Source organism: Perissodus microlepis, chromosome 7 (assembly GCF_051167445.1).
Source record: "Perissodus microlepis isolate ML-2025 ecotype Zambia chromosome 7, ASM5116744v1, whole genome shotgun sequence".
NCBI lineage: Eukaryota > Metazoa > Chordata > Actinopteri > Cichliformes > Cichlidae > Perissodus > Perissodus microlepis.
Window position 1 is genome coordinate 7,847,446 of NC_140467.1, and position 27,421 is coordinate 7,874,866.

Consider the following 27,421-nt stretch of genomic DNA (forward strand, 5'->3'; position numbering starts at 1 on the left):
TGTTCAATAAAAACGTGTATGCTAATTCATAACGAAGAAAGCTTTGTAGTGAAGACTGTCATTTTCAAAACACTGCCCCCCGCCCCGCGGTCCGCAGCGCTGTTGAAAAGGCCGTGGAAGTCCCTGTATTAAGCACGTAGACCTTTGACACAAAAATCACCAAACTCGGACGACCACAGACTGTTTTCCTTCGTGGCGATGAAGGAAAACGCTGGGTTGGCATAAAAGGGCATTTATTCCCTTCAAGGACCTGCAGTTTGTTTTCTTATTCTCTTGTGGTGCTTTTGTTGGTTATGATGATGATGATGATGATGATTATTATTATTATTAATCTATGTTTTAGTTATTCTTGTTTAGGGATTAGTTCTTAGGTTTTGTGTTCTCATGTTTATTGCTGGTTTAGTTCAGTGTCTAGTCTGTCTCTCTCTGTCCAGTCCGTGTCTTAGTTTAGTGTGTATTGTTTCCTGTTTTATTTTGAAGGATTGTGTCTTATGTCAGTGTGTCCAGCTTCACTCCCCTGTCTCGTTAGCCCCAATCTCTCCCAGCTGTGTCTCCCTCCTGTTTTCCATTCCCTGATTACTTCCCTGTGTATATTAGCCCTGCGTTTGGATCCTCATCTCCGCCTGCCCGCACACAGAGCCCTGACATTATCAGCATAGAAGCATTCGCAGTCATTACAGTGTTTGTACGCCATATGTGGAAAAAAAAGGAAGAAAAACAGAAAGCCAAATAAGAAATGCTTCTAAGCAGTAAAAGGTTGTTGACAGTAGCAAACTACAGGTCTCTCAATATCTTACTGTTTAACTTTTGTGTTAACTAGATTGACATTAATGAAATCAAGGTTAAGTTTGTTTTTAAATTTTAGTAATGGTGGTTTCAAAATATTTTCAATGCACTGATAGGTGATCCAGAAGTAGAGGAATCATCAGTGAATAATGAAACTGGAGATGTCACTTCTAGAGCAGGACATCTGACTTAAGTCTAATGCACCACGTGCCATTCATTCTTCTTAAAATTTTATCACAGTAGTTCATTAAAGAAAACGCGAGAGAGCGAGAGAGAGAATATGAACTTAGATTAAATAAATGACTCCAATAAGTAAGAAAGGAAACATTCTAAAGTCTCATTGTACTGTTTTTTGCATCGCACAGTTACTTTTTTGTGACGCAATTGTGAGTAACTGTGCGTCACAATACAATATTATATGGCGTAATTTTTAAAAAGTAGAACGATACAGTCCTTGTGAGTTACAGAATCGGAACGCTTTTCTTGGTTCCGGTCGTACGGACGTTTTAGAGTGCAACACAAAGGAGTCACGCTTGCAAGATATCAACACTGACAGTTGGTACAGGTTTTTGTGTGTTTGCTGTTAAGCAGTGGAGTAAACCATGGAGGTCCTGGGAGGACAGTTTAGCGACATGACTCCACAGGAGCTGGCGGCTCCTGTCAACACCGTAGCTGTGAGTATGAAGACCGGAAAGGACCGAAAGTCTAGCAGCACGAGCACAGAGATGCTAACGCTAGCGTGGCGGCTGTTAGCTCATAGAGATGCAGAGTGAATATGAACGTCCTGTCCCAGTTTGTTGTTTCTGACAGATATTTTTTCTAGTGTACAATTTGGAGAAAGTGCATAAGTATGTACACAGTTCGAATAGTTTTCGCGTTATGAATAAAAACGGACTTGTTTATTTGCTCGTTTTCCCTTTTTAACAGGAAAAATGGAAGTTGTTACCAGCCTTCCTGAAGGTAACAGAACACAACAGCCCTTACACACTTTTACTAAATTTTAATGCTGCTTGATTAAAATATGTTTAAAGTATGGTAGAAACTATAATAGTGTGCTGTCATGTTTATAAAAACAGTTTGAGGTGATCTGAGCTCTGTGAGATGGTGCGTTACCCTGCTGGAAGCAGCCATACTGTGGTCAGCACCAATACTCAGCAAGCCTTGGTGTTTAAATGGTGCTTAGTCAACTGGGGACCGAAGTGTGAGAAGATAATGTCCCCCAACCCATTTATACCACCACAACCAGCAGCCCCATGCTTTCATGATGTTCACACCAAATTCTGAAATCAAAACTCATTAGACCAGAAAACCTTTTTCCAATCTTATATTGCTGAGTCTGTGCAAAATGTAGCCTCAGTTTCGTGTAGTAGTAATTTGACTTACTGTTGCCTTCCTATCACTCCAAAGCAGTCAGACAATAACAATGACATCTTTATTTAAATAGTACAGGTCATTACATAGAATAGAATAGAATTCAACTTTATTGTCACTGCACATGTCACAGGTACAAGGCAACGAAATGCAGTTTGCATCCATCAAGAAGTGCTTTAGCCATGATATAGATATATTACAAATATATATTAGCAGTAATATAGATATGTATGTATATTACAGAAATGGATCTATTATGGTATGTTATAATGTACACGGTATGAAGGTATGTTATGAATATGCTATAACTATAAGTATGTACAGGCTGTAGTGAGTACAGGCTATGAACAGGATATAAATATGAAAATCTATACAGAAATATGAAATAAAAAAAAACTATACAGAAATATGAGATATACAGCTATACAGAAATGTGAACTATGCAAGTTATAAACAGTTGTAGAATTAAAAATTATCGTATTTTACAGAATGATTATTTATACAGAATTACATGACAGCTGAAAAAAACCCTTTGTAGGTTTATGATGTCTTAAGGCATTAAAAACAATAAAATAAAACAACAGCATCTATTAGCTGTGGGCCTGTGCGGCTAAAAAGGTTTTGAGTCTGTTTTTCAATGTACACAGAGATGTAACTGATCCTAGGTCAGCAGCCTGCTCCAAGGAACAGAGCCAGAATATCTGAAAGTACCCTCAACACACTAAGATACGATTTTGAGAACAGATCTGAAACTGATGACCTGAGATGTCTGTACTGGGTACCAAATCATCAAAAGCTTTGTGATTTCTGTGTACCTGTAAGGATTCCAAGGCTAGATTTTAAATGAGTAAGGGAAATCCAACTGATGATTTGGGGAGTCCTGAAACTAGAGCGCTGGAATAAACTAACCTCCCTTGACGTCCAATTTCTCACAGTCAGTTTGAGATGGGGATTTTCTAACCTTATATTTTTTAAGTTACATAAAGCAGTTTTGGTAAACTTATTGATGTGGTTATCTGGTCATTTTTCTTCTGATTCCTTAGCAAGATATTTTTGGCCAAAGAAATACATTTAGTAAAAAGTGAAACATTTGAGTCCAGTATGGCCATGAAATAATGAAATATTGCCATAATGACCAAATATACCGCGTACAGCGTGTCTTGTTCTTTTACCCTGTTAAAGTTTTAAGTCATGGACCTTCTTTAAATTACTTTTCTTTGTCATCAAATATCAAAGTATCTTCCTGTGTAATGATGACAGAACAGTTGGTGGGTCTACATCTGTGTGAGTAATATTATTTGGGAGAGTAAACATGTATATCATATTGTGTGTTTTGCAGGTGAAAGGTTTGGTAAAGCAGCACATCGACTCATTCAACTATTTCATTAATGTAGAGGTAAAACACGAGCATGTCTTTGTCTGTTGCTGCTTTTTCATGTACATTTGGATTTTGAGCATCGATGTCTCATTTGTTCTGCTTCTAGATCAAAAAAATTATGAAGGCAAATGAGAAAATCACAAGTGATGCTGATCCAATGTGGTACCTCAAGTAAGTCACTGTGTGCATCCACCATCACTGACTTTAACACTGCAGACATGCACAACAAGTTGTGTTTTTTTTGTTTTGTTTTTTTATTAAAAGAGGAAATAATAGATTTTTAAATATTTGCAGATACCTCAATATCTATGTTGGCATGCCGGACGTGGAAGAAAGCTTCAATGTGACCAGACCAGTCTCTCCCCACGAGGTGAGAGTAGTCTGTGTTTCTGCTGTTAAATATGAACCATTGTTTACTGTGCTTTAATTAAAGTTGAATAAAGATTTTGAGAAATCAAATACACAGCTTAAAATTAGTTAAAATAAATAAAAAATAAATAAATAAATTAAAAAAAAAAATATATATATATATATATATATATATATATATATATATATATATAATTGCACATTAATCCTCTACACTTTGGACAGATAATCACACATTAAATACAGAGGGAACATGTCTCACTCAGGCATCTCTAGACTCAGTTGGCATTTAGTTGTAGCCCTCATAGAGGTATTTCTTAATTAATTATTTTTGTTACTTATATTTGAGTGCCTACACCTCCAATACTTTCCTTTAAAGATGATGAGATATAGCTGAGAGTCATCTGTTTCATCCTAAAGTGTCGTCTCAGAGATATGACCTACTCTGCGCCCATCACAGTGGATATAGAGTACACCCGTGGCAGTCAGAGGATAATTCGCAATGCGCTGCCCATCGGAAGGTATCTTTTTTTTTTTTTTTTTCCCCTCCCCTGCTCCTTTTCTGTGATGCAGACATATTTATGTTACATTTATATCAAATCTACAAATTTAAAACCTCTCCAGCAAAGCTCAGTAAGCCAACAAGTGCTAAAGAAAGATTTAGCTTTTGTGATTTTTAAGCTTTGTTTGCTGATAAACTGACCTTCTTCACTCATTTGTGCTGACGCATTCTGCTTTATAACAACACTGAAGCAATATTCATATTTTATTAATGAAGATAACTCTGCTTTTCTCAGGATGCCCATCATGCTGCGAAGCTCGAATTGCGTTCTCACGGGAAAGACGCCCATGGAGTTTTCAAAACTCAACGAATGTCCCCTGGATCCAGGCACGTAACCATAGCACTCTCATTTGAACTCTTTCCCCCTGAAGGGCCTCACCTGGACCCTTAATGATGAGTTTTGGCATCTCAGTATATATCAGTAAAATGTTTGATGACCATTCAGGGCTCTAGAGTGCGACTAATTTGGTCGCAAATACGACCAAATATTTCAGTGGTGCGACTAAAAAAAATATTTGGTCGCACCAGTGCGACCAACTGTTCGGGTAACAAAAAAAAAAAATCTGCAACTCTCCGTGTGGTCAACAACAGACACACAGTATGCCCCAATCGTGGACTAAACCAATCAGAGATAGTCAGGGGCGGGACCTCTCTGATTGGCCGTGGTCCAGTTGAAAGTGCAGGTGGATAGAGAGAGGTGAGTAGCTTGAATAAAGCGTTATCGATTCACTAAATCCTGAATAGACTTTTAAATAGAAATGTGTTTTGCCAGAAACGCCAGATTCTCAGATTAAAGCTCACAAAACTAATTCAACAACCACCAAACAGCAAATGAGAGCAGGTACACGGACTCCACACAAAGACGTAAACACAGAGCGGATTCGACGCATCAGAATCAGCTTTCTCTTTCTCGGCTTTCTCACCTGATGGCCCGTAGACGGACACGTTGTCGGAGCTCACCGATTCTGATGCGTCGGGTCTGCTCTGTGTTTACGTCCTTTTGCGCTGATTCTGAGCTGCAGGTTTTGTCTCTCTCCAACCAAAATTCACCGAGCCAGCAGCAAAAGAAGCAGCAAACTACGCTTCACATTTGATAAATGTCGTCATGAGTTCCCTCTTACTTTTACTGTTTTGCTTTCACCACGATAAAAATCACACTTCATACACAGCTCTCTCTCTCTCTCTCTCTCTCTCTCTCTCTCTCTCTCTCTCTCTCTCTGTACTTCAAACACCCATCTCAAATCTCTGTTTTCTGTATTATTCATTCACTTATTACCCACCAGTCTACCATTTTTTACAGCGCTGTCGGCCGCTGTCTTTTTTTTTTTCTTTTTTCTTTTTCTTTTTTTTACTTAAATGACCTCGGACAAGAAAACCTAATTTCTGCTGTTCAATACTGAAGAAACTAAAACTTTTTAAAATTATGCAAAATTGCAGAATATTTTTAAGGTTATCTGCTATAAAAATCCAGGCAGAAAAATCTTCTTCATGTTTTTCTGTTTTATTCTCAGTTACTTTGACACAAAGGCATCTGCTGTGATGTTCACAATTCTGATGAAGTCTCATGTGTATCAGTACTGATAAATGATCAGAATTATAATATTTCTGACTGTCTGAGGCTAAATTGAATCAAATCAGGACTTTGAGAACCAGAATCGAATGGATTATAGAAATCAGTGATGATACCCAGCCCTAGTGAGTAGCCTAGGCCTGACAGAAGTGGATGTAGCTGTGGGTAATAAGAAAAGATGAAAAGAACTACTGATAACTTTTTTGTTATGTTAAGGCCTGATCCGTCTGAAATTCATAGCCAGTGCTCTGACACAGAGCCGTCAATCTTTGAACGCTGAAAAAGCACAGTGTATCCAGAAAACACATTATATGCTGTAATAAATGCACTGCCCAAGTGTCCCCTCTCCCCACTGCCTTTCAGCAGCAGGCAGCAGCAAACAGGTCGTCAGAGGAGGCCAAGATTAGGGCTGGGCTATATCATACCGTTCACGGTAATACCGGTGTAATTTTGGGCAACGATAGGAAAATGAAATATCGCGATAGAATATGGGTAAAACGCGCATGCGCAGTGCCTATGTTTACATACGCACATGGCGGCGACGCAGAATGAGAAGAGTGAAAGCAGATCGTTAAATTAAACGGATGAACCAGAATTGGTTTGTAAAAATGCTGCAACTTCAGTGGTGTGGCACTGGTTTGGCTTTCGTCCGTCAGATACACAACAAAGCACTATTTTTGATAGCGCATGCTAGCGGGCCATCGTTATTACCGTGTTGTTTGGAAAATACGGCACACCTAAAATCAATCCTTTGATTTTTCTGAAAATCGACAGTGCCCCTTATAATCCCGTGTGCCTTATGTATGAATTCTGGTTGTGTTTACTGACCTCGAAATGATTTTATGTACACGGCGCTCGAAAATCTGTCACCGCTTGATGGATTGTCGGAGCATTACGGCTATCGTAGGCAGGCGCTTCGCGGAGTGATACGTACTGCGCTTCAACATAATATTACCGCATTGTGTGTGTGTGTATAACCTCTTTTTAAGTTTTGTGGATATTATACATGGTTATGCTGAGGATATGTCGGCCAATTTCCACTGGAAATGCCTTTTGGTTAAACTGTCAGCAAGGAATTTGCACTGTTACGTTTTTATATAACTTTAATGCACATAAAAAACAGTTGCTTGTTTAAGTGAAAATGCATTGATGGGTTTTTTTTACACTAATAAAGTTGTGGAGTTGTAAAGTATTTTGTCTAGTGTCAATTATATCGTCAGTTCGTTATCGCAAATTTTCAAATGTATATCGTGATAATTATTTTTGGTCATATCGCCCTGCTCTAGCCAAGATGATGATTAAGTTTAACATTTTCTACAATATTGCCAAAGAGTGCCAAAGCACTTTAAGCACAAGATTGTTAGTTAATCATTTACAAATGAATATTGTCTGTATGGACTGGAATCCCCCCCCCCACACACACACACACACACACACACATATGAAACTGCGGTGTTAAGCGATGTGGTTGAAAAATTTGAGTGCGCCTAACTTTCGTGCCGGTGCACAAAGTGCAGTTTTGCAACCGTGGCAAAAAGTTAGTCTAGAGCCCTGCCGTTAGAATAGTTTCCAGGTTTTTTCAAGGGTGGCTGTACAGGCAGTGATCACCCTCACTAATGTCTGATGCACATTCAGAAAAGTTGTACTATAAGCAGGTCTGAAATATGACAGAAACGGCTCATTACTGAAAAGAGTTTCTAGGAGTAAAGAGTTAAAACTTCCTTTACACACTCTGAGAGTAATTAAGTAAAAGAAAATGACTTGCCATCAGGTTCTCCAGTTAAATCGATCCGTGTCCCCTGTTTTTTTTTTTTTTCCACAGGGGGTTATTTCATTGTAAAAGGTCAGGAGAAAGTCATTCTGATCCAAGAACAGCTGTCCAAGAACCGAATCATTGTGGAGCAGGACAGGAAGGGTGCAGTTGGAGCATCAGTTACCAGGTACTGTAACAACATATCCATTAGCAGCTGTTCATCCATGACTTTAAAGTCGCCTTCTTGGCAGACATGTAAAGAAAAAATCAGCTGTTTCTTTTCAGTAGCTGTCTTGTTTGACCATCTTAACCTTTTCCTTTTATTGGCTTCTTCTTTGCGATTCTGCCCGGAAGCGCAGAAGTGTGGAGACGACTCAACAGTGTGGATGCTGTGACTGGTGCTTGGTGGAAACCATAAAGTGAAGCTGCTAATTTAAGACCTGTGAAACTCTGATATATTCGTGGTCATTCCAGTTCATCAAATCTAAAAGGAAAAAATTTCCACCAGGACTGTGATCATCAGTCTTTCTTGAATTAATTCCAGGGAAAGATGCACTAATTACTAGGAATTATGCAACATTATCCTTGGAATGTTTTAGGGGAAATCCCTGGTATCTCAGGAGTGTAGCTTATGATAACATAGACTGGATGCTTAAAGGTCAGAAAATATTTGAGTGTCCTGTCTGTGATAGCAGATGTTGGAGGCCACGATTCTGCAGATAGAGGACTGACACTTAGTTTACAGATTCTCGTACACAAGGTTCGTGGCATTATTTAAGTATGATTTAAAATAAAAGTTTAAATCACGGCAATTGCTTCATAGACATTAAAGCTTTAATAAGGAACAGCACTGTTTTATCTGGCTGTAGTGTCGTATTTCAAGTCTCAGATGGTCACGTGGGAGACATTTGATGACCTGACACTGAATGGCCCTTACACCCTTGCTCAGTTGCGCACTCAATTCTCCAACTTTGCACTTCTTTGTGAAAGGACGAGCAAACTCTACTCTTCTAAATGAAAAGAATACGTCACTGTAGATGTTGACTGGAGTTAAATATAAACCTTTGTTTTTTGTTTTGTTGTTGTTGTTTTTAAGACTATGCAAGAAGTAGATCTATGTATAGCTTAAGCTTTTAGTCTTATATTAGTGGATCCATCTAATTTCTGACTCATTATCCAATTTGGGGTTGTGTTGGAGCCAGCTGTCATAGGGTGAGCTCTGCTCAGGTTCCCAGATCAGCAGAGAAAACCATTCACACCTTTGACCAGTTTATTATCACTAATTAAGTTTTTGGACTGTGGGAGGAAGTCTGAGTATGCAGAGAGACCTCACACAGTTATAAGGTGAACATGCAAAAGAACAAGAACATGACACTAATCACGCTCGTGTTCGCTCTGCTCTTTGTCCTCTCCAGCTCCACTCATGAAAAGAAAAGCAGAACTAATATTATTGTTAAACAAGGCCGTTTCTACTTGAGACACAACACGCTGTCAGAGGATGCCCCCATTGCAATCATATTTAAGGTAGGGGTGATTTTTTTTTTTTTTTTCTTTATGAGTCTGCTGAAATAAGTCCAGCAGGTGGTGCTATAGCACAGGTAAATGGTCAGAGATGAAGATGTTTGTGATGTTATTGCCTTACAGATTGAAGCAAAGACCTGTGAGTGTTTCCAAAGTCTCTGTCTTTGTTTTTGCTACAGCTTGAAGTTGTTCCAAAGCTTAAGTTACATATATAGAGAAGTGTTTTTATATGAGATGGTGAATAGTTTTAGAACTCTAGTTTCATTAGTTGCTCAACTGATTACATTTCTTACACCACCTCAGAATGAAAATGTTAGCTGACAGCTGGTATCATGAACTTCTTTGCCCTCTGAGGAGAGACCTCTTCAAACATGTTACCTTATGAGTGTGAAGTGTCACTATCCGCAGTCTGACCGAGCCTGCATGCTCGCTGTGTTTTCACTGCACGTGTTTGCCGGGTAACGTCTTCCCCAGCCCTCCCTCTGTTTGGCAGCGGCTGCAGAGACGATCTGGAATCAGTTCCCACAGCTTCACATTTCCATAAGCAAATGTCAGGCAACATTATGACTCCCTCCTCACCTCACCCCTCCCTGTGAACACTCCCTGTCTCATGTACTCTCCCTTCCCAGTTAAGCTTTTATCTAACTATAACAAGATTTTTATTTTTTGTAGTTGTACAAACATTTTACACACACTGTTTACATGTCATCCACACAGGGGATGGGTGTGGAGAGTGACCAGGAGATAGTTCAGATGATTGGCACAGAGGAGAGTGTCATGGCCAGCTTCGCCCCGAGCCTGGAGGAGTGCCAGAAAGCGCAAATCTTCACACAGACTCAGGTATTTTATCAATCCAAGAGAGCCAGAGCAGTCCGGTGTTATTTCAAGCTTAAACAAACACTCTGGTCAGTTTAGCCCCATGGACTCAACGTTAGGTTGAAGCTTTAATTATCTTTGAATTTTGATCTCCAAAGACAATATACTGGTAATATAAGGGAAAAAAAGTAATATTAAAAAACTGAAGGAGCACTAAAAAGCACTGAAAGTACAGTGCTAATGTTTATGCTATAAAAGAACTACAGTTCTAAGGGTTATAAGACTTGAACTTCACCACCACTAACAAGAGAGATGTCGTAACATGCATGGGATGTACATCTCTGTTAAATCTGTGCTGTAGGTTAGCTGTAACCATAGACTGTTGTCTCACCTCCGCCTTAACCTGATTCGCACCTGAAGTGAAAATTAACCTCCTGTTCTCAGCATGATGACCTATAATACAACCACCAATGTCTGTGTTCTTATTTTGCCACTTAGCAAACACCTTCCCTGGATGGCTGGGTGGATTTCTGTACATATATTATGTTGTAGACCAAAACATGAAAATGTCTCACACTTGGATTACCCACAGACCTTATTGATCCCTAATTTAAAAATATTTGAGTTTTGAACTACTCCTGGAATTGGAAATTTCACCTTCTTGCTGAGTGTTATAAGAGCACTGCTGCTTCTCATGTTTGTGCAGGAAATCTGAAGCTACAGCCAGTGTTTGGCTGCATATCTTAGCACAGACATGGTCCTAGCACCACCAAAGATGACCAATTGGTCACGCAGCCCCCTCAGAACCTCAGCCTGTTGTTTGTTCCCGGTTGGTTTTTGTAAATAAGCTCCCCAACTTCATATTTACAGATGTGACAAGTTAAAATCACCCAACCAAAATAAACTGTTGTTGAAAACAACACCTTTTCATGCACATGTAGAGTGGATGTTAATTTTCTGACTGTTTATTAAACAGAAATGTTCCTCGTGCTCAAGTGAATAAAATCCTGATTCAAAAAACTGTTAAAAAATAATAATTTTTGGGTGAGAGCACGTAAAAGTCAGTGTGAATTGCTTGGCATCTCTAATGTGCGATCATTAGCTGCGGATGTGTGCAGAGCAGGATGTTGTTTCTGTTTCTATTGGCTGTCTGCTGTCAGAAGGTATTTTCTTTGTCTCTTTGAGATCAGATGACGAAGGTTTTGTCTTACCAGCCAGTTAAGTAATGCTTTTCATGGGGATTTCATGAGGCCCACGTGTTTTTCTTTGACATCGACAGATGAATGCAATCGGCCAATTTGTTTTTCATAAAGATTATGTTGTTAGAGGAACCGCTGATGCATTGATGAGTCCACATTTGCTTCCTAGCAACCGGTCGCCACAGCTCTCGTGTTCTTCTGTCTGCCAGTCTCCGTGATGTCTTTTCATGGTATTCATTGGGTCATTGTATTGTGCACAATGAGGCCTAAATCTATATAATTAAAGGCAGATAAGGCTTAAGAAACATTGTTATCAGATTATGATAAATAATCTGGCAAAACCAAATTTGACTGTCATCTTCTTTTCTTTTTTTGAATCCGGACACTGTTGATTACATCTGATTTCTTTTTTTTAAAATTTCTCTAAATTAAACAGATTTTTTATTTTTTTTTTACCTTTTACCTTAAAGAAATATTAACAATAATTATTTTTATTTTTTATGCAGTTTTGAGGGCAAGTTGGGTGGTCCATCCTTATTAACCTTTGACCTTTGCTATAATTCTGTTGAGGACTCCAGCTGGGCGCTTACTCAGGTGTGGGTGATGTGCACATTGTTCCCTTTGTGGTTCACTTGACCTACCAAGAGTCTGATACACGTTTCTCCGTTCTCTGTTTAAAAATTCAGAATGTTGATCTTTTACACAAAATATCTCCTTGAGACTGTAACATTAATTTATATTAATATTTATTTATATTTGTTGTTTTGGACATTTTTGTTGGTTGGAAAATTAACTGATTCTCATGGTGCGTTTCTGGTCTGACTGACAGTTAATGTAACATATACACACAGCTTTATTAGGAACACCTGCTCAACTGCTTGTTAACACAATATGGCAACAAATCAGTGAATTTAGGTTTTTAGACATGTTCAGAACGGCCGGCTGAAGTTCAAACTGAGGCTCAGAATGGGGAAGAAAGTTGATTTAAGTACCTTTGAACATGCCATGGTTGCTGGTGCCTGATGGGCTGATCTGAGTATTTCAGAAAATGCTGATCTGCTGGGATTTCTCCACACAACCATCTGTATGTATCTGAAACAATCCAGTCAGCCGCAGTTCAAGCGGCTGACTTGAACTTGAACTTCTTCAAGCTGGTAGGATGGCAGTACTCATATAACCATTCTTTATACCTAAGGTACCAGAAGAGTATGAGTGCTGCGAGCTACAGCAGCTGAAGACCACACCTACTGCCAGCTAAGAACAGGAAACTAAGGCTACAGTTCACAAAGAGTCATTAGAACTCGACAATAGAAGATTAGAAAAATGTTGGCTCATTAGGCTCTCTTCCACAGTGTATCCTTGTCCCCCTCCTGTCTTCCTCACCCCCAAATTAGTCATGTTGGTAAAAATATTTATGTTCCTCAAAAGGTTGAATCAAATGTTGTTTGGCTGCTCTGTTTCAGGCCCTGAGGTATCTTGGGAATAAAGTGCGCAGACAGCGGATGTGGGGAGGCCCCAAGAAAACAAAGATGGAAGAGGCCAGAGAGCTGTTAGCATCTCTCATTCTCACACATGTGCCTGTATGTAAACAGAATGCTCATCACGATAACTGGCATTCACACTAAAATGTTACTCGACAAAATGTAAAGACTGTATAACTTGTGTCCAGGTGAAAGAGTTTAACTTTCGGGCTAAGTGTATTTACCTGGCCGTGATGGTGCGGCGGGTGATCCTGGCTCAAGGGGACAACAAGGTGGATGACAGAGATTACTATGGCAACAAACGTCTTGAACTAGCTGGACAGGTAAGCTTCTGTGCATCTGTCATCCTTGAGGTTTTAATGCACTGCCTTTATTTAATGCTGCATTCAGTTCTGTTTTTGTTCTTTGACTTTAAAACCAAATGAGCCAGAGTTCAGTTCAGACTATAAAGTTTTATTTAAATGATTATTGATTTTTTTTTTTCATGTTTGTGAGCTGAAAGGTGTTTACTTCCTTTTCTTTATTCATAAAACAACTAGAAACAAAACATGCCTGATGCTTATTAATAACATACGAGGAGAAACACACCAACACTCTCGTGCTTCAGTGTGAAGGGATCACAGCACTGCACCAGAGGACAGCGCCGGCTCCAGGCCTGATCTCTCACCTGCACCTTTGTTCCTGCCACCTTCTTTTAATAAGACTCTCATTATTTTCCCTCAGCTTTGTTTTTCCCTGTTTTGTTTTTGAACCCCCCTCCTTTCACCCGCTAGTATTTCAGCCTGGCTTTGTCAGGAGAGAGATATGCGGTGGCACCAAAATCCCGAGGCTGTGGAAGCATGGGGATTTTTCAGCACCGTGACAATAGAAATGCTGCCTTGACTGGAGCGATTGAGCTAATCCGCAGGCCCGGCTCTGATAATGTAATTACTGCTGTCTTAAGGCCTTTAATTTCCCCCCCCAACCTGCTCTATATAAGGAGCAGGAGATGGAGGGATCAAGGGAGGGGGGAGCACAGGGCCCTGTTTCAATAGGGGGCTTACATACTAACAACGCCAGCAATCTCCTCACTCTCCAATTATGGTTCCCTGACATTCAACTAATTGGGCTGGCTGCGCAATGGAAGCTTAATTTCTTTATTAATTTCAAGCAGTGCTGCCTGTTTGTTTTGATGTATGCTAATGCACAGGTTGGGTGGGGGTTGTAAGAGAAGTTGCCTCCTGTAGACCGGACAGAGGACCACAGGGACCTGGCTTACTTGTGAGCTGGCACACCTGGTTATTACATCTGGCAGGAGATGCACGTGAACTGACACTGCGTGCCAGGAGACCTGAGATTTAAAAAAGCAAACAAAAACATCTGCATTTTTTTGCTTCTTTCTAGCTCCTGTCTCTGCTGTTTGAAGATCTCTTTAAGAAGTTTAATGCCGAATTGAAGAAAATCGCAGACCAGATCATCCCCAAGCAGAGAGCAGCTCAGTTTGATGTGGTCAAGCACATGCGGCAGGATCAGATCACCAATGGCATGGTCAATGCGATATCCACGGTGAGCAAGTCATGGCTGCTATAGCCTGTGCTAACAAACATCTGCCTGAGAGCACTGGCTCTCGCCATGCTCTGTGACTTAGCTCCGTGTTAGCTCGTTAGGTCGTTCCATCTCAAACAACATTTTGGAAAGTTTTCTGCTCAACCATCTGCATGTTGCATCAAAATTTTATGCTCAAAATCTTTTGCGTATATAATGAGAATTTTAGCTTCATATGTCAGACACTTTTAAGATATATATTTTTAGAAAAGGTTCATCGCTGTCAAACCTTTTTTTAAATGTTTATTTATTTTTATGTTTAAATATAAATAGCTGAAAACTATTAAAGATAAAATCTTGACATTTTCCAAGTTACAGATCCTCTTATTTGCCTGCATCCAAAAATGTCTGTCAGTTAGTTTAAAGAACAAAAAATCCCATATTTGAGTATGCACTAATAAAAACAAACAAAAAAACTTTAAATAGGCCGTTAGTGATCATTTTAAAATGATATATAGTTACATTTCACAGCACTGTAATACAAAACATGTGGACATGAAATTCTTTGTCACAAAAATGGACCAAATTCATTTTCATTCATCTTTTATTTTGGGTTGATCAAATATTGAACATAAAAAACTAAAATATCAGTATTAATGGTGTCCTGGTTGGCTGAGCTGTATTGCTTGCTGGCTGGACTCTCTTTAAAGTCAGTATCTGACATCAAACAGCTTGCAAAACAGTCTTGATGGATAAATAGAGCTGCAGGCCAAAAGAAACAGACGTGCAGGGGAAATGTTCATTTAACATATCAAAATGTTTATTACATTTATTAAAGATCCTTATGATAGCTAAAAAAACAAAACAATCAAAAACTATCAGGCGTACCGACATCATCAACTGTAGTGCCTTCAATTAAGTAGAGGTTCAGTTTATGTTCCTATGTGAGTGTTAACTTAAAATTTTCTCATGATGTACTTGTAATAGAAGAATAAAGTGGTCGCTGTTCAAACAAAGATTAGAAAGCAGGTGTTACTTAGAGATTTATATTAAAACAACATTAAGAGTCAAATCCTGCTTCCGCTTTCAGAATTTAAGCCAGAAATGTCTCTTTCTTAATTTGGAGTCATTGCATGAATTTTATAATATTAAAATGAAACATGCACCACTTAGGAATAGTTGCTAATACTGGCACACTCTAGCATCCATTTTTGGATGCTTTTCAGTCATTAAAATGCATTAATGAGCAATAAAGTGTTGTGTACTAAGTAATATTTACTATGCGGTATGTAATTATTGGTGTCGATGTTTTCTTGCAACAGGGTAACTGGTCTCTGAAGAGATTCAAGATGGACCGTCAGGGAGTCACCCAGGTCCTGTCTCGTCTCTCCTACATTTCAGCTCTTGGCATGATGACCAGGATCTCCTCCCAGTTTGAGAAGACAAGGAAAGTCAGCGGACCGCGCTCCCTGCAGCCGTCACAGTGGGGAATGCTGTGTCCATCTGACACCCCTGAGGGCGAGGTGAGTGTGCTGCGGCAGCCACACCTGATGGACCAGGAGGTTTCTCAGAGGCTAATATGCTGTGGCACTTGCACTGCTATATATAGGAATCATGGTCAGCAATTTCTTTCTCACTTTAATGAGTTATTCTCATGTTATAACACTCCCTGTGATGGTTAGACAATGATCTACCTCTAAATGGGGATTGGAGGGGAAGTTACTGACACTGAGACTCTTAGAAAAACTCTTGTCTCTGTGTTTTTATGTATTTCCACAAGGATAATATTGGATTATATATGTGTATCTGTAGGCCTGTGGTCTGGTGAAGAACTTAGCTCTGATGACGCACATCACCACCGACATGGAGGACGGTCCCATCATCAAGCTGGCCTTCAACCTCGGGGTGGAAGATGTGAACCTGCTGTGTGGAGAGGAGCTCTCCTACCCGAGCGTGTTTCTCGTCTTCCTCAATGGTAAACCTCCTCCTCCGCAGTGGAGCCTAATTAATAAATAAACACAGAGAGAATTAACACCGGAGGCTTTTGCTTTAGATCGCTTGAAAAGAAAGTCTTAATCCTCCCTGTTTTGAATGTGTTGCTTATGAACATGAAGGGAAAAATATTCTGTTTAGTTTACAGAAGGTAATTTTGCATTTCACAGTGAGGCTGATAATTCATTCATTTCACGACAGCATTAGGTATTTTTCTTGAGTCAAAACTTGGCTCCTTAATTACTGTATATGTTTGTCTCGCCACTGATAACTGTCAAATTATATTAGCTGCCATACCATTTAATTAGTTGGTAGCAGCAGGTGTCAAAGCCCTTCAGAGTGTGTTCAGTGCAAATGTGCCCTCACACAGAGGCAGAGCACAGTGTCTCCTCTGTTCTCCAGTCATTTGTCTGTCAGACTTGATATGAACACACCCCCTACAGGCAGTTAGAGCTCCGTTTCTTCCAGAGTAAGCTGCGGTGTCTTACAAATGCCGCCTTCACTCCTTCTTTGCATTTAAAGTTTGAATTTTAACCAAAATCAGCTGACGAATAATTTGTCATAAATGTCCTGTTTTAGCCTCTTGGATGTCAAATGTGTCCATGTTTCTTGTTTTATGTAATGGTAAACAGATAATGTACGAGCTTCAGACAGGTGTTTATTGTACTGTGGCCATTGTTATATGGTTTACTATTCTTTGGCATTTTACTGATAATTTGACTAACTGAGAAAACAACTGGTAAATTATTGGATAAGCAAAATCCATGTGTTTATTAATGTGAACTCTAAATGTTAAACAAATGTGATGCAGCAGGTTAAACGGCTTCACACACAAACAACCAAGCAGTGATGCAATCAAGAACAATCCTACTGTCCCTAATGTGAACTGCAATATCTGTCAAAACTATGTCAAAAGATGTTGTTATTGAACAGTCTCTAATGCATAAACTACATTTAACAGTGCACTCTTTTTAGCGGGTTTACATCCAGCAAACATCTCTGCTGTGAGGGGAAAACCTTCACTCATCACAGCCACACACCTACAGACGCTACCTGGCTCGTCAGAGAGTGAAATGTAGCTCCTCAATGATGCTGGCAACTTTTCTGTGTCTACGCTGTGACAATAGTGTTGTATGCATTGTGATCCATCAGATGTTTTCAACATTCACAAACGTGCTACAAGTGACTGTGACATGAATTTGAAATAATGAAGTGAAACAGTCACATAAAATAATCAAAGGAAGATCAATATAATATGTTCTTATTATCAAAGGGTTTTGTAACATCAATAAATTAAAAAAATTAGTCTTAGCCTGTTTTGGTGTGCTGTATCACAATTGCGTAACAATTGTTTGGTGGCTCTTAAAGATTACTGAATACGCAAAGTCAGAATGTGTTTAGCTCAGCACATCAGTCTTCTAACCCAAAAATATGTTTAATATTTAATGTCTATCCTCTTTATCTGTATTATGTCCACAGGTAACATCCTCGGTGTGATCCGAGACCATCAGAAGCTGATCAACACTTTCAGGTTGATGCGCAGGGCGGGTTTCATCAATGAGTTTGTGTCCATCTCCACAAACCTGAGCGACCGCTGCGTCTACATCTCATCTGATGGAGGACGACTCTGCAGGTGCGGAAGTTTAGAAAAAAATAGCATAATATGGAAATAAATGTTTGCTGAAGATCGTTACACACCAGTGTGTTTGCTTAGCGTAACATTGAGTTCTTTAGTTGTAAGAATGTTTTTCACGCAGCTTTGTTTTGTTGTGTTTCCCTCTGCAGGCCATACATCATAGTAAAGAAGGGAGTTCCAATGGTGAAAAACAAGCACATCGAAGACCTGTCTCAGGGCTACAGGTGAGGGTAGGAGTGCAGAGAGTGACTGCTGTTATTAAAGAAGCAGCTCTTTAAGTTACTGTTTTGTTTTTTAAACTCGCCACTTTGGCTTATTTACTAACTTAATAAACATCAATTATACAACTGCTTGAAAAACAAAAGCCATTGGTTAGTATCGTGCATATTTGTGAAATTATGAGTGTATCCTCACACCACAATCACACCATACAGGCACTTCCCAAACAGTAGATTTTTATTAATAGTTTCTGTACTTTATTTACTTCAGAACTTTTGAGGATTTCCTACATGAAGGCCTGGTGGAGTATCTGGATGTCAACGAGGAGAACGACTGTCAGATCGCCCTTTATGAATACATGATTAACAAGTCAGTGGCACATGATAAGCTAATTTCAGTAAAATGAAAAGATCATTCAGGTTTATGTCAAGTAAGTTACACCTGTTTTTTTGGGTTTTTTTTTTTAAAACCTCTCTAGAGACACAACACACTTGGAGATCGAGCCCTTCACACTGCTCGGAGTGTGTGCCGGCCTCATTCCCTACCCCCACCACAACCAGTCACCCAGGAACACATACCAGTGTGCTATGGGCAAGCAGGCAATGGGTAAGAGTGGGCTGAGCAGCTAGCACACAGGTCATCAAACTGCAAGGATCTCGAATCCTTTCTCAAACATCCTCCCCACAGCTGCATGTGCACACACAAACACGGCCTCTTACAGTAATTTAATCTTACATGAACACATGAACAGTGTTCCTAAGCCTCCTAAATCTGCCGGTTCAGAGTTTGCACTTTTATTTGCACAAGTTAAAATCATACAAAAGGGCATTAGAATAACAAATGGTATAGATACAAGCAGCCTGCTGGTTCTTCTCCCCCAAAACTCCACTCCTGCACCACTTCTTGTCAGAATGCATTTGTATGTGTGATTAAGTGTCTCATGTGTGTGTGTGAGTGTGTGAGCATGAACATCAAACATGGGGAGCTTGCGTAGGTTTTCTTTTGTGCTGTGTGTGCAGAGGCCCTTTCCCTGCCAGTCACCCAGAGTGTCATTAGCAATTCATTGTGTCTGCTCTGGCTGTGCTCGGGGGGTCAGTGTGCTCAGCTGCAAAAGACCACTGAGTGTGCACCCGGAGCTCCTTGGTAACCAGAACTTCCCCAAACGGCCCTGCTAACATTCGTAAGGACTGCGGTCGCCCCCACCCCTCCACTTTACCTTCATCCGTTCCTTCCTCCCCGCCCTCCCAGTCTTTACAAAAACACTGACTGGAACTATATTTGGCCCAATATTCTCTGCCTTGTCTGTTTTGTATGGACAGCTCTCATACATGTGCAAATCTGGCTGTGTGGCCCGGCCCTGTTGTCACACGCAGTTTAATTGTGAAGCAGTATCATCTGACAAGTGTCAAAACCACACGGAGGCCAGACTTTAGGCCATAATATAAGAGAGGTCTAATCAGGAGGAAGTAACACCTACAATCCTCTAAAAATGGATTTATTGACAATTATATATTTTCTTATAGATGCCCTAAATCACTAGATTACAGACACACAGTGAGTTATATATAAGTTTTTATTAAAAATTCAGTTCTTTTTTTTTTTTTAAATTCGTGATTCTTCTCTCCAGGGACTATCGGCTACAACCAGAGAAACCGCATCGACACCCTGATGTACCTGCTAGCCTATCCTCAAAGGCCGATGGTCAAAACAAAAACCATTGAGCTGATTGATTTTGAGAAGCTGCCGGCTGGTCAGAACGCCACCGTGGCTGTGATGAGCTACAGTGGCTATGATATCGAGGACGCTCTGGTCCTCAACAAAGCCTCACTGGACAGAGGTGTGAGATCTGTCCAACTTAAAGAATTGCATAGTCGTTTTTAAGCAACAAAATACCAGAATAGGAGGTAGAAAATCTAATGTAACAGTAAATGTGTCTCCAAACAGGATTTGGACGGTGCCTTGTCTACAAAAATACAAAATGCATACTGCGGCGTTACACCAATCAGACTTTCGACAAGGTGATGGGCCCCATGTTGGATGCTGCCACACGAAAACCCATCTGGAGGCACAGCATCCTGGATGCTGATGGTATCTGCTCCCCTGGTGAGTACCAGCAGGACTGGAGCAAATCCAGCATGGTTCGCTGCTCCTTAACAGCCTCTTCTGTGGCATTCATTTTATGAGCATTATCTGTGTCATTAATAGTGGTCAGGAGTTTGTTTTTACTGATGTTTCACTCAGAGAGAAGTGAAGCCTATTTTGCAATATTTACACACACCACTTCTTACATATCTCCATAGTTTTTCATCAATTGGAACAGTTAGAAATGTGTCATCAATATTATTAGTATGAAGAAGAAGAAGAAGAAAATAGGATCATACAGTACAAGTGTGGATTAATCAGGCATCTCACGTATGCCTGATTACAAGCCAGTCCATTTCATGCATGCACAGTAGCGCAGGCAAATAGTTGCCCACACACTCGCTGTGGCCATTATTGAGCTCTTCACTGCGAGTGAACACACAATTCCCAGAGTAAATCCTGGTGGAACCACCACAAAATCGTTTTTTACAACAAACCAAATCTGGCACCTAAATCACCCTCACCAAGCTCAATATGGACATTTTAAACTAGTTAACAAAGAGAAAGTGCCTAAAGCTGAAGCTGTCCAGAGCTTATAGCCGGCCTGCAGCCATGAGATGCATTGTAAGCCTCGGTATGAGCAAAGTATCAAAGCAGTTACAAAAAAATTGTAGAGACGAGTGAAAAGAAACGAAGGTCCTGTTGTCTGGTGACATTATAAACATGCTGAAAAATGATGTAAGTAACTGACGTTTGTTTTGTAATGTAAATCTGTTGCATCTGCTTTTGTTTCGTTATTATGTAAAGGTGGGTGTACAGCAACTTATTTTCAATTAATCATTTGTACCTCATGTGGCAGACCCCTTTAAAAGCATCCTGTGACTTACTGCAGTTTTGGAGAAATTGTAAAGTTTAGTGATTTCTTTTATTATGAAAATAATATTTAAGATTCAAAAAGTTGATTTTTGTTTGTATATCCTGTCTTAGCAACAGAGCCCAACTTATATAAAGCTCCTATTTGCTGATATAGTAATTTTCATTTGTCAGGCAATAAATTAACAGTAAAGAAGAAACAGAAAAAAAACACCCTTCAACCATGTTATCGGTGTTGACTTTGCATAGTTTGTCCACTAGAGGGCACTCTGCTACTTCCCTGTTGGCAACATGCTACAAACAAAACAGCCAGTTGATCTGAGCAGAGTCAGATGGATAATGAATAAGTAAAACAAACTTATTTTTAAACCTGCATTGTAACATTATGTTGGTAAGGACACATAAGTTACTGCACATAACAAGTATGAGGCAAATGTTTTTCTTTCATGTGCATTAAAAAAAAAATTGTCCGATATATCTGATTTTTAAATCTGCAAATTTCAGTATCAACTCCAGTATCGGTCGGGCTCTAGCGTGCGGATCGCTTCTCAGTCGGATCCACTCCTCGTTCATCATATTTAGTTTAAAAAAAATAGCGCAGGAGACCACAAACCTTGGGGGGGCATGGACATCAAAGAGCTTGTTTCTATCTTTCATATACAGTTTATGGTTTTAGTAGCGATTCAAAGTCATTACCAGAACAGTAGAGACATTTTTGAAGAAAGCAGATGTAAACAAAGCTAGCAAAAACAAAACAGGTAACAAGCAATTTAAAACTGTGTTAAATACAGTTTTAAATTGAGAGCCCACATGTGAGAGCTCAAATAAGTCTGAAAGCAAACTTATTTGGTTTCGTTCTTTTGCTTTTGGTCAAAGATTTGACGTTAGCACAAGTTAAAGAGAACTTAATGGCCTTTAGTCTATGTAGGCCAGTCTGTCTAAGACTCTTTGATGTGTTTTGTGTGCTTCAGGTGAGAGAGTGGAGAACAAGCAGGTGCTGGTGAACAAATCTATGCCGACTGTCACGCAGACACCACTGGAGGGCAGTACCCAGCCAGGCCAGCCCCAGTACAGAGACGTGCCCATCAGGTGAGTCAGCTCCCAGCACCACGCCCACACACATCACTGTGGAACTATTTTTTTTTTTTTCAGCTCTTACATCTATGTAGAGGGAAAAACGGGACTCAGTTTGAATTCTCTTGTTTTCAGTTATAAGGGGTCAACGGACTCGTACATCGAAAAGGTCTTGATCTCGTCCAATGCTGAAGACGCCTTCCTCATCAAGATCCTCCTGAGGCAGACCAGGAGACCTGAAATAGGCGACAAATTCAGCAGTCGACACGGACAGAAAGGTGCCGACCCCATGACAGCCACATGGCCTGCTCTGTGAGACCAGAGCCTACAGATTTTGAGCTCAAAGCTGGAGGGAGAGTACAGAGGGTTAGGGTTTTCAACCTGTTGCGAGACAAAAAGAGGAAAATCTTTCACCGTGCTGGAGCATTTGTTGAGTCAAGTCCCACTAGCTGCTGTTCTGTCACTGCCCCCCTGTTCTCATCTTTCAAGAGCCTTTTCAATTAATTGGCTCTTTGTCCTGTGCCAGACTATGCAAATTTATTACACCCCAGCAGTATTCTGGTGCTACTGGGGGGAAAAAAGTGTTTATAGCCTCTATTGTTTTGCAGCGCCTCCCCTATAGAGGGCTAGTATGATGTTTTAATCAAAAAGCTAACTGGCGCCATGCATAATTTACTCTCTTCATTAACATGGTGGGCACTGGGCGGTCAGCTCGGGATGGGACAATGTCTTCTGTCTCAGATAGTGACAAGGAGAGAGGTCAGTGTGGGGTTAGCTGGAGGAGTTTTGGATGGAGACACCCAGATGTGCAGCTGATGTGGAGCTAGTTTTAATCACAATTGCCTCAAAGAGGAAAAGTAAACCTTTTTATCTACATTTTTGCTTCACTGTGGTCATCTCTCTGTAAAAACAACCATTTATTTCTTCTCTGATGAGTAATTTGAAAGGAACAAACTCATTATTTCTTCATCAATATATAAAAGTGTTTAATTAGAAGTGAATTTGGCTGCAGTGATGGATCTCCCAGCTTCTCATGACTACTCTCATAAGTCCTGGTCAGCAGAGCAGAATAAGTTAATTATTTACCGGTCACACACACATACACAGCTGTGTAGGTGGGGGAGGCGGCGGACGGGCTGTTAGTAGTAGGGGCCTATTGTGTGAGCCGCCACTGTGGAGCTGTATGAGCTGTGATGGAGGGCTCTGGACCCTTGCTGTTGTCTTGCCTTTCTCTGCTGATTTCATGCCTCTTTTATCATTTACTTTCACACAAAACAAACAACACCCAAGGATGTCTGCTGTTGGTAGTGTCTCTGTGGTGCTTTCCACCGTTTTCCAACTTCATTCTTCCTCCTCTCACTCCTCTTTTGGAGTACTTTTAACCTGATAATCAGCCTTTTTCTTAATGCCTTTTCTCTCTTTATACTTTCTTCTGGCCCTGCCTTACCCGCCTTTTCTCTTTTCTTTTCACCTTCTTCCTGCCGTTGGATGACTTTCCTGTTAATCGCCGTACTTGTTCCTAGTCAACATCCTGTTGCAACATCCTGTAAGGCATCAGCAGTCAGCTGCGTCGCTGACTGGTCGGCTAATAGTGAATTTTTCCCACGTGCACTGATTCGTTTTCTCCTCTCGAGTTGATCCCCTCCACTTCCTCTGACTTGAACTGAAAATCATGGGTGTGTAATCCTAGTCTCCCTGTCCAGCTAAGCACCTTTCTCCACTTCCTGCTCTCCTTCACTTCACTCCTTTTTCCTTTTTTTCTTCGTTTTTTCATTTGCAAATGGACCTACAATCTGTTTACCATGGCCAAGGAAGAGTGCTTCGGCCCCTCAGTAAACATTTGCACTCACACTTAAACTCCTGGCTACCAGGGGTGCTTGTCCCCCCACATCATGCGAGTCAAAAGAGGTCCCTGTCTGTCCACATGAGTATGGAAATGTCATGCTCTGCCAGTGGTCCACACAGAGCCCCCACAGCGCAAACACTATTAAGTTTGCTGAACTGGTGCTTGCAGTTAGGTCAGAAAGTCAGATTTTTTTTGTCCTTAAAACCACATTAAAACTGCAGCCTACTTTTAAAACTTATCACTTTTATTTTTATTTAACATTTTCTATTCAAAATATTATAAAAAGCCTATTACACATTCTGTGCAGCCAAAGTGATGTGTTAACACTGCTGTAAAGTTAAAGTACAGCCTCGGATCCTCACATGTGGGAAGCTGATTGGTTTTCTCTTTGCCATATGTGTGCATTAATGTTTTTTGTGTGTATGTGTTTGTGTGTTTCAGGTGTTTGTGGCCTCATCGTCCCACAGGAGGACATGCCGTTCTGTGACACAGGGATCTGTCCAGATATCATCATGAACCCTCATGGATATCCCTCCAGAATGACGGTGCGACACTTCACAGCTGTGGAAACTCAAATTCTGCAACATTTTTCTCTGTTGATTCATATGCCAAGTATTTTTTGCATTTTTTTTCCATTGTTTTGTTTAGAAATAAACCAAAGGGGAAGAAATAAAAAAAAAATGAAACCGTAAACAACCATAATGTCAGAAAACGGTGTGAAATATAATCTGCAGATAATGATACGTTTGCTAAACAGTTGATTAAACGATTATTTTCTCAAAAGTTTTAAAAGACCCCAAAGGCAAAAAGTGATACCTTTAAACATCTTGGAAGATCCAATCATTAATGATCAACCCTTTCGCTGGAGCTAGAACTTATAAGCTTCCGTGTTTCAGGTATATATTATTCATGGTATTTTTAAGGCTATTAATTCATCACTGGCTTTGTCATTTCTGCTCCGATGTTGTAACATTTGTCAGGGAGGTTAAGTTTTCTTTTCTCTTGGTGAAAAGCTGGTTATTTGCGGTCTAATTTGAGGACGTGCTTCCGGTTTTTATTTGTGGGTTGTTTTTTTTGTTCTTTTTGCTACGACTGGAGTCTGAGTCACCTAGGATGCTGTGGCTGTCGCTCTTTATAAGTTTGTGCCGGCTCTCCTGAGACAAAACCCTCATTATCCCCACTCCTCTTCTCTCTGGGTTATCATTGGCTTCCAGAGCACACGTCCATTGACGCCGTTAAGCAGCAATCTCACTGTTCACAAACAGATATTTGTTGCTGCGGAGACAGCTGCCATTGAGGCCACCGCCTGTAGCGGTGTGTGTGGAAGTTTTATCAAACGTGGCCAGTACATGTGAACTGTAGGATGGTGATGAATGTGAATGACATGAGACTTGGCTCTGTTTCATACACTGTAAAAACCTGAATGATCTTTACTGCTGCTCACTCTGGTTTCCATGGAAAAGGCTCAGAAATGCTTGGCTCCAGAGGATGTTTCTGTGGCCTGGGAGTGATATGAGAGTAGGTGTTTCCCTTTGTGTGTCGGGGTCAGGGGTCCTCTGAGTGCGATCTTAGTGGAATTGTTGAACTCAGCCATCCTTGGACTGCTGTCACCAACCCTAAGGAGTACATGTGTAATCTAATCTCACCCTTAATATACACATTTAGTGCCAGGAGAGGATGTAAAGCACAAAAAGATTTGTGTAATGAACAGAGCTGCTGTTCTTTTCCTGAACTTCGTCAGGTGGGAAAGTTGATTGAACTCCTGGCTGGGAAGGCGGGGGTCCTGGATGGGCGCTTCCACTATGGCACAGCCTTCGGAGGCAGCAAGGTGAAGGATGTGTGTGAGGACCTCATCCGTTATGGATACAACTACCAGGGCAAAGACTACGTCACTTCAGGCATCACTGGGTAATTAATAGAGGATGTTTTAGGTTAATAACCACACACAACACAATGCTGCTACACAAGTGTTTGCATTGCTACTCATGACTGTTTATAAGTCTTATTTCTCTTAATGCTGTGAAAACACCATTTCTCAGAGTGATGTTAACATTTTATCACCACAATATTAGTTCTTAAACAGTAGCTTGAATGTTTTCATTATGCAGAAATTGCATATTGTCATAGTGGCCTCGTTAGTGCCTCTCCATCCGGCACCTGCTGTATACAAACAGTAAATTTAATTTCTGTGTAAAATCTGCCGCCTGAAGGCAAAGATCACGTGTACAAATCTTTCATCGTTAATATTTCTTTATTCAAATTTATGGACCAGCAGTCCAAAAAGAAGGCAGATTTTTGTTGGAATCATCTCATGCTTTGTTTATCCACTATTTTATTACAAAAAATGATAGATTTTATATGCTTATGTAATGTATGTGTTAGCCTGATGTGCACACAATTCCTGACCCCTGCTTTCCCTCAGAGAACCTCTGGAGGCCTACATCTACTTTGGACCTGTGTATTACCAGAAACTGAAGCACATGGTTCTTGACAAGATGCACGCCAGAGCCCGAGGCCCCAGAGCCGTTCTCACCAGGTAGTTTCTCATCTGTGGTGACGTTGAGATTCGATTAGTGCCTATAAGTGTTGAATTAAATTCTCCGTATCCACCTGTCCTGATAACAGGCAGCCCACGGAGGGTCGCTCCAGAGATGGAGGTCTGCGTTTGGGTGAGATGGAACGCGACTGTCTGATCGGCTACGGAGCGAGCATGTTGCTCCTGGAGCGCCTCATGATTTCCAGCGATGCTTTCGAGGTGGACGTGTGTGGGCAGTGCGGGCTGTTGGGATACTCTGGGTGGTAAGTTGTTTCTGCTGGTGAAATATGTTAGGGGGCATCACAAGATCTGGTGCACATTGATATGAACTGAAAGAAGGGGAAATATTTTTGTTTACACAGTGAATAAAAAAGCTTGGTAGCTGTGTAATCCGGGTGTTCCATAAACGTCTGTTCTGTTTCCGTGTTTCAGGTGTCATTACTGTAAGTCGTCCTGCCACGTTTCCTCCCTGCGTATCCCCTACGCCTGCAAACTCCTCTTCCAGGAGCTGCAGTCCATGAATATCATCCCTCGACTCAAGCTGTCGCGCTACAACGAGTGAGCAGGACAGAGACGGGATGTGTGAGTCACAGGTTTAGAGCAAGAGTTATAAGTTGATTTGTGAATGTTTGATCGAGCGACAAACAAGCAGAAAGAAGCTGAAACAGGACTATTTTTGTTGTTGTTTAAAATCTGAAAACTTTTTCCTGTTTCTTTTTTTTTTTTATGTTTCTTTTTTCTCTGTTTGTGTACATAATAAATAAGTTGATGTTTTTTCTTAAACTTTGACTTCTTTCATTACAAATATCAAAAGGTTGCCCTTTGAGGGCAAA

At 40.5% G+C, this 27,421-nt stretch overlaps 1 protein-coding gene across 1 annotated transcript; it reads left to right on the forward strand.

Annotated features, from left to right (window-relative positions):
* The first annotated feature begins 1,274 nt into the window (after positions 1-1,274).
* polr3b (polymerase (RNA) III (DNA directed) polypeptide B) lies at positions 1,275-27,371 on the forward strand. The gene is made up of 28 exons (XM_084933103.1): positions 1,275-1,460; positions 1,714-1,746; positions 3,497-3,553; positions 3,642-3,706; positions 3,830-3,905; positions 4,325-4,425; positions 4,702-4,793; positions 7,859-7,976; positions 9,205-9,313; positions 10,028-10,150; positions 12,789-12,905; positions 12,995-13,129; positions 14,190-14,351; positions 15,653-15,853; positions 16,143-16,305; positions 17,802-17,955; positions 18,108-18,182; positions 18,448-18,546; positions 18,656-18,783; positions 19,805-20,014; positions 20,122-20,280; positions 22,104-22,221; positions 22,342-22,484; positions 24,494-24,597; positions 25,794-25,960; positions 26,475-26,588; positions 26,678-26,851; positions 27,021-27,371. Exons 1-28 carry the CDS (start codon positions 1,389-1,391, stop codon positions 27,148-27,150), a joined length of 3,399 nt encoding a protein of 1,132 aa, XP_084789229.1. The 5' UTR covers positions 1,275-1,388; the 3' UTR covers positions 27,151-27,371.
* The last annotated feature ends 50 nt before the right edge of the window (positions 27,372-27,421 follow it).